At 36.6% G+C, this 13989-nt stretch overlaps 1 protein-coding gene across 1 annotated transcript in view; it reads right to left on the reverse strand.

Annotated features, from left to right (window-relative positions):
• Positions 1 to 9775: 9775 nt before the first annotated feature.
• Positions 9776 to 13989, reverse strand: part of CDH7 (cadherin 7) — a 135016-nt gene continuing 130802 nt past the window's right edge. Inside the window, exon 12 of the mRNA XM_045574457.1 lies at positions 9776 to 10016. Coding sequence (XP_045430413.1) covers positions 10012 to 10016 — 5 coding nt within the window. The 3' untranslated portion in view covers positions 9776 to 10011. The remainder of the gene's footprint in view (positions 10017 to 13989) is intronic.

Consider the following 13989-nt stretch of genomic DNA (forward strand, 5'->3'; position numbering starts at 1 on the left):
TTCCCATTCTTTTTTAACTTGTAAAAGCCTTTTAAAGAATTCAGTGGAGTAGCAACCTTCTTCCACTTGCCATTTCTTATGTTAAGAAATGAGACAGATTAGAAAATATAAAAATTGCCCTCTTAAACCATTTGACAGTGTTTGGAGTTAATATTTCCTCAAATTCTAAAATGAATACTTGGATGTTTTGTTGGCAATAATCAGAATCATGGGTGAAGCTGATTAATTGACTATTATGGCTTGTTTCCTTTAGGTTGATTGAGATAGTAAAAAAGCCTCAAATATTTACTTTTCTATGTATAATATTAATTGCTCTGCCAATTATCATCATAAATCATCCTTTCTACTAATGACATACTCTTCACACTAATAAGTGAAAATTACAAGAGCAAACAAACTCATATTTAGCAGGAAGTCACTTTATGACTTAGTAAACTAAATGAAGCTGATCCATCTCTCTCTGCCTGTGTCTCTGATTACTGTCTGTTTTTTTGTGTTTTTTTTTTATTACCAACCCTTGTGCTACAAATGCCACCTACATTTAGGACACAAGGAAATTATATTCTTAGATATTTTTAAGATGGCACAGGAAAATAGGATATTTGCTATCACTGGAGGAAGGCCAGGTTATGGTGCCAGAAAATTAATCAATCCTAGGACAGAAGCTTGGTAAACTAAAGCATTCCTAACCTTCCTTCAGTTTGATATGTCTGAAGTCATACCAGATAAAACACACACACACACACACACACACACACACACACACACACACACACCCTGAATCTACACATACCTACTCCCAGAAGTTAGGAATGGCCTTCCACACTAAGTATCCATGGTATGAATGTTACTATGATCCATTGAAAGACTTACACTTTGCCAGGCCTCCTCCTAAATTTTTATATTTGCAAACCATTTAATCTTCCAATAGCCCTACCAAATAGATTTCTATTTTAATCTCTATTTTAAAGATAATGAAATAAAATCACCGAGAAATATAATACCTCGCTCTGTGGTGGGATTTAAACCCAGTCATCCACCTGAGCCTTGGGCGGGGACTCAGTAGTTGGCCAGTGGAACCAATACTCTAAATGCTTTGTTATGTCATCATCAAACAACACTGGTTTTCCTTTTTAAGAACACATGATCTCTTGCTGGATGAAGGCATCATGATTTTTAATCACCTGAGTGACCAGATGCTCCTTAGAGTTCCTGCCCGGACTGACTGCATTGTTATTGAAATCGCTGCCTGCATTTCCCACAGAGGAGAGGCCCTCCCTAGAACTGGGACTTCTACAGATGCCTTTCAAATAAGAAATGCAGAGACTTAATTCTATACCCTCTCGCGCCTCCCCCCACCCAACTCTCCAGCATCTTCCATAATATTCTAGAATCCTCAGTTTTATTTTTTTATTTTTATTTTTTAAATATATTTTATTGATTTTTTACAGAGAGAAAGAGAGAGGGATAGAGAGTTAGAAACATCGATGAGAGAGAGTTATCGATCAGCTGCCTCTTGCACACCCCCTACTGGGGATGTGCCCGCAACCACGGTACATGCCCTTGCCCGGAATCGAACCCGGGACCTTTCAGTCCGCAGGCCGACGCTCTATCCACTGAGCCAAACCGGTCCCGGCTAGAATCCTCAGTTTTAAAGGAGAAAACTATAAGAGCTGTATTCTAAATCAAGACATTTTGTATAATTTTTTAGAGGGGAAGAGAATCATTATAAGTTACCCTCATACATATGCACAGTCTCTGCTTCATCATCACTGTCAACACCCCTTTCCCTGGCTTGGGCACATGTGTTGAAGAAAGAATGAGATAACTCACAAAATCAATCCACAGTCCCCAATCAAATGCTTAGAATAAATTAAGTTGATAAGTGAAAACTGTGCCTTTCTCATGGGTGGAATTTTCATATTTAGGGAAATATTGAGAAGAAAAGTCAAATTTCCCCCCAAACACAAGGACAATAATTCCTAATGTATATCATCATATTTCTCTCCCTAGAGTACAAAAAAAGTTCAGAATCAAATTTTAAAACCAGTCTCTAAGTAAATTAATAAATAGTACTTTTAGGTAGCTTATTTGCACCGTTGGCTGTTCTTTGTCCTTGTTTATTTTTAGCTTTTTATTAAATGTGGATTCAAATATATTTCAGAAAGTTTCAAGGAATAAACAAATTAAAATAAAATAGATTTAATAAGGCAATAGGCAGAACAAAGAAAATGCATCTTGAATATGGACTTTGAACTTTGATAATATGAATAGAGATAATAATTATACAATGTAATTATTCCTATTTTGGAAGTAAAATGCAACTTTATTGATGTAGGTATAAACATAAATATGAAAAGCATTCAATATTATATTGTTATGCCTTAGCTGCATGTGACAATTTTATTCTCAAATATATATTTAATAAAGTAAATTCCAGTATATCTAGGTCATTCAACATAATGTTCTTTCATATTTGATTCACCATTACAAAAATACTGTTTGCTTATTGTTCAGAGAAATAATTATATCTTTAGTGAAAAAAAAAGAACTCAAAATGTCATAAGCGTGATAAGAGGAAATCAGTAGAATCAGTAGTTGAGTGGAGCTGAAGCTTCAGAGCAGAAGCAGGGCTCACAGTTTTGTGGAGAAGATGAGATTGAGACTGCCTCCAAAAGTCACTTGAATTAGAGTTTATGCGATAAGACATTCTGTCAGCCAAGTTGCCAAACTTGAAACGTTCAAAGCTTGATCAGGTTCACATGAGAGCACACTGATGAAGTGAGGGTAAAAGCATCATCACACTCAAAGAATTGACAATTATTTAAACAAAAATAAAAGTTTTCCCTTGATTTATATCTATCTTGTATTCACTTCTCAATTATGTTTCTCCATATAAAAAGCCTCTTCCAATCTCAAAGACTAATTTTTCCACATGTTCTCTGTGTCTGTGGACAAGTGACAAACTCTCTGTGCCTCAGTTTTCTCATCTTTAAAACAGGATAGGCATTAACTCATGGGGCTGTTATGAGATTCAAATGTGTAGACAGATGAGTAGAAAAACAGGTGTCTGGTACATAGGAAGCTGTCCATAAACACCAGCATGAGTATTACCTCAATATCATATGAAGGCTTCCTTGAGTTCATGCATCCTTATAATTCTTGCAACAGCTCTCTTTCCTCATCAAAGTCAATAATATTTCTTCCTCTCCAAACTTACTCAATTTAAATTTCACATTTTCATTATAATTTGTTCTTCATCCCATGCTAGTATTTGTTGATTTCTAGCATTCCACTGAAAATAATGTCACTGATATTCTGCACAGGGCCAAACTCAGTTGTCACTCTGTTATTTATAATATCACATGTAACTATGAATTGAGTAAGGGAGAAATGTTTAAGTGAATTGTGCCACATCCACATGATCATCAATTCACATTTTCTAAGATCAATGAAGAGAGAAAATATGCATTATGTTGGGCAAATGAAAAGATTGGAAATCTATATAACACAGTATGATCTTGGTTACACTGGAGACATCAAAATGATGATGGTAATTATCTCTGGGCAAAGAGATAATGCATTTTTTTATATTCCATTTATAATTTTCTATGTTTTAAATTTTCTGTAAATAATGCATTTATAGAATATGATACAAACAATTATTACATCACATAAGTAACTTAAGTCCTTTAGAAAAAACATGCTCAGCATCCAGGCCTCTTGGATATAAGTGGAGACTGCACCCAGTCAAGAAGCCACCTTGAAAGGAGACAGATTCATCTTGATGGATGAACCTTGCCTATATTAGAGGTCCCCTTATTTGATATTTGGGTGATGTTGGGTTACTAGCATGACTCTGAAAGATGCTGACAAGAGGTTTTTTTAAACAAAGTTTTTGAATTATTATTGAAAGTACAAGGGAAGAACTAAATGATTCAGTGGAACTTGTGATCTTCACAAAGACCAATTGCGAATACTAAATTTTAATGAAGTCCACAGTAACAGTGAAATGCATCATTTAATTTCCCGTTAACCTTTCTGATATGCTACTCAGAGGTCTTTAAATTCTTAGTTCAGAGTGTCATTTAATGACAAGGACAGGTGACTGTTTATTGTAAATGAGCACAGTAACTGGAATGTGGCAGAGGATGAAATTCAGGGAGGAATATGGAAGATTTAGCTGAAATTATTGTAGTCAAAAGAGAAGCAAGCAAAGGAGTGTTTTTTACAGACTTTACCAAACTTGTGACATTCCTGTACATGATGCAGTCATAGCACATCTATTTTAAAAATATTTTTTTCAAATGAATGATATCTTGTCAGATATCTGACAAGGAAAACTGTACTTGAATTGCACCAAGATTTTTTCAAGTATTTATTCAAATAAAACCAAATCCTTTAACATTTCCAGAGAAGTCCTGTGAAGGGAGCAACTCGGGAGTGAGATCTGAGTTGAAAGGCAAATTCTCAGAAACTGGCAGCATTCAAAAAATAATTTTGCAACATCTCTCACACATTTCATGGCAATAGGATATTGTGAAATTCAAAGTCACACTTCACAGCCCAGGTTCAGGAGCCAGGTGGCACAGTAGCATGATTGATGAATCAAAAACACAGGGCACTATTCCACACTGAACTGAACATTTTGAGTGGGTTTTATTTTTAGGTCTGTAGTTATGGTAATGTCACTAAGAATTCTGGGGCAATGCTTCCAGTTGTGAGAGGAAAATAAGTTAATTATCCTTTCCTCTCCCTCTAAATTCCAGCCAACCCAGCCAGGGCATCAGATCCACCCTGCGAGCCACATGCTTTACCGAACTCTGCTGACTCCATGAAATGCCTACTTTTGAAAGCAAGGTTTTTCATTTTTTTTTTGGCTGCTGTACCAACTTCCCACAAATGTAGGGGCATAAAACAGCACACATGTATTACTTCACAGTTTCAGGAGGTCAGAAGCGTGGTGAGGTTAGTGTGTCTTCTGTTTAGAGTCTCCAGTCTAAAATCAAGGTACTGGGGGGCTGGGTTCCTCATTGAGGGTTTAGCCCAGTGGTTGGCAAACTGCGGCTAGCGAGCCACATGCGGCTCTTTGGCCCCTTGAATGTGGCTCTTCCACAAAATACCATGGCCTGGGCAAGTCTATTTTGAAGTGGCATTAGAAGAAGTTTAAGTTTAAAAAATTTGGCTCTCAAAAGAAATTTCAATCATTGTACTGTTGATATTTGGCTCTGTTGACTAATGAGTTTGCCAACCACTGGTTTAGCCAAAAGCACTGCAAAAGTCACAAGGCAAAGGTTTGGATGTCTAATGCTCCTGCCAGGAGAAAGTGAAAGGTTCAGGAAAGTAATTTGACAAAGTTACTCTATAAAGTGGCCACACCATTCCTCGTAGCCCTTAGTAGTACCCTGTTGTCTAGCAATACTGGGCACATCAATCATGGCTTTTTCTTGTTGTTGTTTTCAATCTGAAGCGTATTAAATAGAATCTACATGTTTTAACAAGCCCTTGCTGATTGAAAAGTAGTTGGAGTCACCTTTGTATTCTTTTTAGTCATTTAGCGTTTGCCCATTTATAAATGTAGGGTTTGTCTTTCTTATTAACTTCCTGGACTTTGTTTTGTATTCTGAATAATAGAAATTCCTTTAATCTGTACATATCACCTTCCAAAGAGGCGGTGATCTGTTCACCTTGTTTATATTTTGAAACACCACTCTTTAATTTTGATATTACCAAACCAATTCATTTCTAGCTTCAGGTTGTGGGAGTATTGTTTCTGTTTTGGACTTGTTTAGCCAGCCCTTTACGTTGTAGACCACAATGATGTTCTTCTACCAGTAATTTTACCTGCTTATCAACACTTGTCACTTTGGGGTTTTTTAATCCATCTGGAGTCAAAAGTAAAAAGCTTTATTTTTAATTTTTCTCTATTTGACAAACCAGTTTTCTGTAAATGTTTAATAGTTCACTCTTTCCTCTTGATTTGGGGCTACTTTGTCATAAACCAAGTTTGTGTAAAGTTTAATTTCCAAATTACAGTTGTCACTTTTCTGAATAGCACTCCAAAGCTTTTATGTAGTATGAATGGCAAAATTTTTAAATGCTTTTTTATTTCTTATTTATTCCAAAAATTCATATTGAACTACTACTATGTGTTAAAACTGTTTCAGAATTAATACTATATCTGCCTCATGAATGGCCCTGTGGTTATTCCTTCCTTTGCTGAGTGAATCACAGGTGGGTGATATTATAAGAGGAGAATTGGGGTTCTCTCAGGGTGTACTCAGGATGGCTGTGGGTCAGGACAGACTACACTTTGGGGATGTCATATCCACCAAGAAGGCTAATAAGTAGGTGAGGTGTACAGTCAAATGAGGGACAGAAGAGATACAAAGCATGTTTCAGGCAAATAAAACAGGGTTTTGAAGGAGCCAGAGGGCACAGAGGTTGTGGCCACTTCTATGGTATAACCAAGGCCAGGAAACTGAGAGGACATCTCTTCCTCTACAGCAGTGTTTCCCAAACTTTTGACATATGTGTACCCCTTCTATGATTTTCATAATGCTGAGTACCCCTCGTACTCATGAGAACGTAGAATTAGGCACAGCTAAGCACTGTGCAGTGCATATCCCCACCAAACTCTTCCTGTACCCCTGGGGGTACTCCTACCACACTTTGGGAAACACTGCTCTACAGAAAAGGAAGCCTGTCTTCGTCTCTTGTGGGCTCTGATCTTAGTAATTAGAAGTATTAAACCATCCCATTACAAAGAGAACTTTACCATAGTTGAGGTCAAATACTTGAGTGCTAATCTACTATTTTCTCAATATCTATGTATCTGGTTATAGGTTCCTGGTGTAGCTAAGTCCATATTGATTTTGCCATTTGAATTTCAGCAGAGCAATTGAAAACACTACTTTTAAGCACTAAATTATAAGACAATAGAATTACAAAAATAATTTTATGAAAAAAAATGTTTTTTAAATTACTTTTAAGATAAGCTTAAACATGATTAATATTTATCCCTTATTATGTTCCTGTGGCAATAATGAATGGGTTAAATGAAACAATAATAATTCAGAGATAATGGGAAATATACACTGAGTGGCCAGATTATTATGATCTCTGAAAGAGTTAATAATCTGGCTACTCAGTATATTTATATATTAGAGGCCTGGTGCATTAATATAAATTTGTGCATGGGTGGGGTACAGCCAGTCTGGCCAGGGGGAGGGGAGGACATGGGCAGTTGGCCAGCCTGCCTGCTGATCAAACTCCTCTTGGTTTAGGGGACAATTTGCATATTAGCCTTTTATTACATAGGATATATACATTCAGAGACCATAATAATCTGGCCACTCAATGTATAATGTTAACAGACATTTTAATCCCAGGCCCAGACATAAGTTAGAACTAGTTATAAATTATTTGTTAGTTCAAATTCTAGATGCATACGTAGTAGATAACAGTCAATTGTATGTGTCCCTTTAACACATTCTTTGGTTTGCTCATTTCTGTTTTCTCTGCTCAGTGATAAATGATCGCTACTCAGTTTAGACACAGAATCAAGCACAAGGGACCATGAGAACAAAGTGATGTTAGAGGGTCAGCATGAATCATACCCACTGGTTTGCACCTCCATACACAAAAAAAAAAAGATAAAGGAGACAAGCTATCCACCATTTTCATATTAAACCAAAGTGGAGGACTAACAAATGTAGACAAGTATTTGATGTCATGCCAAACATTTACTTTTCCATTCAATGAAAGTTTATATAAGTATACATTATCATTTTATGTTGCTCTGGCAATCTTCAGGGAGCAGTACACAAGATGTATTGGAAACCACATGCAGGATAATTTAACTTTTGTCCTTAGAGGAAGAAGAGGTAGGAAATGTAGCCATTGGCCAGAATCAAAATTATATAAGATTAAAAATAAAAATAGAGGGAGAGTCACAGTGAAGGAGAGAATGTGAGTGAGTGAGGGAGAGTATGAGTGAGTGAGGGAGTGAAAGGGCAATGTGTGGAAGTGTGGTGTATGAGTGTGTCTGAGTGAGGAATGGCTAAATCTCGCAGAACCTTTGGGGGCTGGCAGACTGGGCTCCCATAGTCAGGTAGCCTTTGCTACTGCTGTAATTTCTCCTGGATCACTGGCTCTCCGACAAAGACCATGCAAACTGGAAGGAGAGAGCTGCTGTGACTGGGATCCTAGCCTCACCTCCACCCAGAGTGCCCTGAGACATCACCTAGGGTCCTACAGATACTCCGGGCAGGACTCCAGGCACCCCAATCGAGGGCTCCTGTAAGTCCCAGAGGGCACTCCCTGCCCACCACCACCCCCAGCCAGATGCAGCAGCCCCAGGCACCACCACTGCTCCAGCAGCCACCTCCTGTGACCACACTAGGAGCTGCCACTGCCCCGCAATCCCCTGAGGAGAGGCTGTTATCTCTGATAAGTGTTTTATCTCCAAAATTTATAGGGAGCTCATACAACTTAACAAAAAGAAGATAAACAATCCAGTCAAAACGTGGGCAAAGGACTTAAATAGATACCTTTTGAAAGAAGACACACAAAAGGCCATGAGACATATGAAAATAAGCTCAGGGTTACTACTCATCTGAGAGATGCAAATCAAAACAACAAGGAGGTACTATCTCACACCTGTCAGAATGGCTATCATCAACAAAGGACAAGTGCTGGAGAGGATGTGGAGAAAAAGGAACCCTCTTGCACTGTTGGTGGAAATGCAGACTGTTACAGCCACTGTGAAGAACAGTAGAGTTTCATGACAAAATTAAAAATGAAACTTCATTTGACCCAGTAATCCCACTTCTATGAATATACTCCAAGAAAAACAGAAACATCAGTCAGAAGGATATATGCACCCCTATGTTCATAGAAGCACAAGTTATAATAGCTAAAATTTGGAAACAGGGTAAGTGCCCATCAGCAAATGAGTGGATCAGAATACCATGGTACATCTACACAATGAAATACTATGCTGCTGTAAAAAAGAAGGAATTCTTACCATTTGCAACAGCATGGATAAAACTGGAGAGCATTATGCTAAATGGAATAAGCCAGTAAGAGAAAGAGAAATATCACATGATCTCACTCATAGGTGGTGGAATATAATGAACAATACAAACTGGTGTACAAAAATAGAGCCAGTGTCATAGGAGCATTCAACATACTATCTAACCTATGAGGGAAGGTGAGGGGTGAGGGTATAAGAGATAAACCAAAGGACTTGTATGCATGTATTGTATATGACCATAACCTATGGACCCAGAAATGGGGTGGGGAGGGGATGAGGGCATGTGCTGGAGGGGTGGGGAAGTGGGCAATGGGGGAAAAGGGAGAATTGTGTAATACTTTAAACAATAAATAGCCGAAGCCGGTTTGGCTCAGTGGTAGAGTGTCAGTCTGTGGACTGAAAGGTCCCAGGTTCGATTCCGGTCAAGGGCATATACATTAGTTGTGGGCACATCCCCCGTAGGGGGTGTGTAAGAGGCACTGGTCGATGTTTCTCTCTCATCGACGTTTCTAGCTCTCTATCTCTCTCCATTACTCTCTGTAAAAAATCAATAAAATATATTAAAAAAACAACAATAAAAATTAAAATGTACAAATAAAATCTCAATCTCTACTGAAAAAATAAAAACAGAAGATTGGAATTTGAGAGGCTTAAGCATTTGATGACATTTCAGCAATCTTGACAATATTTAGGCAATCTTAATGTTTTTCTATTTTTTAATTCATTCTTTAACAAATTTATTGGGGTGACATTGGTTAATAAGATTGTATAGTTTCAGGTGTACTATATAATGGGATTAAAGGAACATGTTACACACTGGTGTTACTTGTACATCATACGTGAAGGGCTATAGGTAATTTTGTAGTTAAAGAAAATTTGAGCTGTAGTCAAACATTGAAAAGCAGAAGGCATGGACTTGAGGATAGGATGAATGCTGGAAGAAGGTGACTATTCTTCTTTTCAAATGATAGCAGTCACCCTGCAACATAAGTGGTTAAGAAAAGCAATTAGTATAACGAGTTTTCAAATGTTGTTTAAAATGATCATAATATTTGAAAGAGTCATAAAGGTTTCATTCATTAGAAAGTCTATAAACAGCACTTACATATTTTCAATGCACTTTATGATCATTATCTAGTAATGAGCAGAAAAAGTTTCTCACTCCAGGGGAAAAAATGAAAATGTATTCCCTGCCCTCCTTATCATAGAAAATCCCCTGTGGATCGTTAGCTTGTAGTGGACTTAATTCTTTATTTTTTCTCAGTGTCTAGTGGAAGTCTTTATGATTTGTTCTAGTGTACTTACAGAATGATTTAAAACATGTGTAAGAAGTTAGTATTCAAACACCATTAAATATTTAATACTGAAGGGATATTAAGAGTTTGCTTCTGTTTTATGAAGATGGCTTTCAAGAATACAGCAAAAAGTTATTAAAACTGCAGAACCAAAGCCGCACCAAACGAAGGGAATCAGAGATTAAAATCTTTGTCTCAGAGAAAACAATGACTAATGAAAATGTACTGATCATTGTCCTGCAAGTGAACACAGTCAGGCAAGAGGTACTGGGAATCATAGAAGGAGAGAAACCCACATAATCATTATGAGGTGTACCAGTTAATAATGTGGATTTTTTTCAGTAGATGGAGTTATACATATGCTGATATATATATGCGATTTAATATGTATGCTATTTTGTTTTATTGACAACAAACTTCAAAACTTCATATGTCAAATTTTCTGAAGGTATTTTTATGCTTAAAAATGTCGAATTTCATGCCAAAAAAAAAAAAAAGCATTTGTAGGAAGTTTTAATTCATTACTTTATTTTGAACAGAAGTGCTGCTGAAAGTTATTGTATATTCTGGAAGCTTATGGTGAACATGCTCCATCTCAAGATACCTGGGAATGCTGGTTTAAATGCTTTAAAAGTGATTATATTGATGTGAATGACAAAGATCATCCAGGTCAACCGAGAAAGTTTGAAGAACAACAGTTACAAGCATTATTAGATGAAGATGAGTGTCCAACTCAAAAACAACTTACAGAAAGATTAAACATTGCTCAGTAAACTATTTCTGATCAGTTACAAGCAATATGAAGTATTTCAAAGGAAGGAAAATGCACTTTCTGAGCAGTACTTCAAAACATCCAAAGAAGTGGAAAATTGGGTCTCTGAATGATTTGCCTCCAAACAAGAAAAGTTCTATTGAGGTGGTATCCACACATTACCTGAAAGATGGGGGAAATGTGTAACCATCAATGGACATTACTTTGCATAAAACACTTTTGATGTTTCTCTTAAAATTATCCTGTTTTCTTTGATTACAAAATCCGCCATTATTAACTGGTACACTTAGTAAATCTCTCAGTAGCAATAACTATGTGAGGTTAATTTACAGATGAAGAAGCGGAGACTAAAGGAGTTTGATTTAATAGTCCAAACAACAGAGTAAGTCAAAGTCAGCACAAAGGTTTGTCTCTCCTCCTGTTCCCACTACATTATCTCTGCCTTCCTTAGGTGGCTGGACAGTGTCTAAAGCTGGGTCATGCCCTAGGGATTCTGCCTCCAGAAGAAGCTGACATGTCTTCCCCTGCCTTTAATGTAAACTTCAAAACAAATATTTTTCAAAGTGAGTGAAGTCATAGGATAAAAAGGGAAAACTGGAGTTATATTGCTGTTGAAAAGTCTGCTTTGTGACAGTGCCTTGTGATTTTCCTGCATATTGTCTTGTGTTATTTATACACAGACTGGAACATGGGGGCACATTCACACAGAAAACTGGGATGTTATATGGAGCTTCAAAAATGATTAGTCAGCTGCCAAGAGGAATTCACATCTATTAATTATTAAAGTGCCTCAAACATGGCTTAAACACTTATGCTGTCTTTGGAGATTCATGCTCATGCCATGTATCCAAGGAGATATTCTGATGGATTGATCAGAGCTCCGATTTATATAGCTACCATTTCTCAGTGTATTGAAAGCTGCTAAGTATTGGAATCAACTGTACTGACTACACCTTTTTAGGGCAGTATACTGAATTGGATTCTTTGAGATACTTGTGTTCCAGACAATGAAAGGACCAAATATAAACCATGTCTGACTAGTAAAGAAAAGGTGTGGATCAATAGCCTGTTAAAATGGCTTTGATGCAAACTATTATATTTTTTTAAATTATAGAATAATTAACCTTTGTCACCATCGCTGGACAACATTTTTTATATCTTCATCATTTAGGTCATATATGTTATTATAAATTGAACCATTTTCACCAATGAAATTATTTCTAGTTCAATATTTAAATGTAGTCAGTATAGATTGATCTTGGATTCACTGCTTTAATATTCAGGAATGAGTAAACCTTTAATCAATGACTTAATGTTTATTCAAATTATGTTAATAGCCTCAGCTCTTTTTCTACTAGTTTGCTTGTTACAAAAAGTAAACTTCAGGTGTATGCTACATGCAATTTCTCCATATTTATTGAGTGGAAGAGGCTATAACATAGGGCAGCTTGGTCGCCCTGAAGAAGTCTGCCATGTAGTTGAGTACAACAAACACATTAAACCAACTTTCAGAATTTTTAACCCACAAGACAATGCACATTTATTTGCCATAAGGTTTGGAAAAAGGAGCAATTTCCATTTTAAAAATTTTATCTTCTTTTATTCTAAATTAATGTAGTGTTTAGCCTAGGACTCTTGAAGACCACTCACTAGTTAGAATTTTTTGATAAATTTAGGATCCATGCAAAAGGTATCTTGATAATTATTTAAATTGAATTAAGGCCTTTAAACTCTTTGACATGCTTCAAGAAAAATCCCAAAACAACTGAATCAAAAGTTTATTCTTTGACATATTCTGCACTGTGGGAATGTGTGCATGGGTTTCTATGTGTGTGTTCGAGTTTGAAAAGAGTGTGGTGTGTAACCTCTAGGCTCTCTGTGTTTTTCTGTTAATTCTCTTTTACCATTACATTGATAAAAACAAGAAACAGCTCTAACTGGTTTGGCTCATTGGATAGCATTGGCCTGTGGACTGAAGGGTCCCAGGTTCAATTCTGGTCAAGGGCATGTACCTTGGTTGTGGGCACATACCCAGTGGGGTTTGTGCCAGAGGCAGCTAATTGATGTTTCTCTCTCATCGATGTTTCTATCTACCCCTCTCCCTCCCTCTCTATAAAAAATCAATAAAATATTAAGAAAAACAAGAAGTATAAGTAGTTATTCAATACATTTACAATGCATTTATTTTTTGAATTGTACCTACATAGTTAAATGTTATTACATGGTGATTATCAAAGAACAAAAGCAATTTCTTGGACAAGTGAATTTAAAATACTTCATCCAGAAATGAAATATAGTTGGTAGATACAGCCCTAATCTGAAAACCCCAGTTATTCACTGTAAATATTAGTCTGGGTACTTCTGAACTTTTTTTTAATACTGCTTATCATTAGGTGGATGTGGTTTTCTTCTGTGATTATCTGATTTATTTATATTATGCCATCAAAATGCAAGCACAGTTTCAGAAGACAATATGCATGATGCATATAATCCAGTTCCTCCTTAACACATTTTATAGCATGTGCATCAATCTTATTTCAAAGTAGCTTAGCTTACCTCTTTACTGACTGGACTGAGAAATTATCATATAAATGGTGAAAGAGCTTAAGACAGACAAAAGAATCATGGGTCACATGAACCACCTTATATTTTCAAGTTGCTAAGGGGCCAGACAGCTTTGTCAAACTGGCAGTTGCCCTGGGAATGGTCTCTATTCAGCCTTTTGTATATTTTATGCTTATTTAGAGGCTCAAAAGAGCTGGTTTATTTGGTAAAATACAATTTATATTTTAGTCTCTGTGTTCAACTTTACATGTTCCAAAGTGCACTAAATTTAATAAATTTAAGGTAAAAGTTCTTCAGTGACTAGAGGTAGCTGTCAACAC

Source organism: Pipistrellus kuhlii, unplaced genomic scaffold (genome assembly GCF_014108245.1).
Source record: "Pipistrellus kuhlii isolate mPipKuh1 unplaced genomic scaffold, mPipKuh1.p scaffold_m20_p_6, whole genome shotgun sequence".
NCBI lineage: Eukaryota > Metazoa > Chordata > Mammalia > Chiroptera > Vespertilionidae > Pipistrellus > Pipistrellus kuhlii.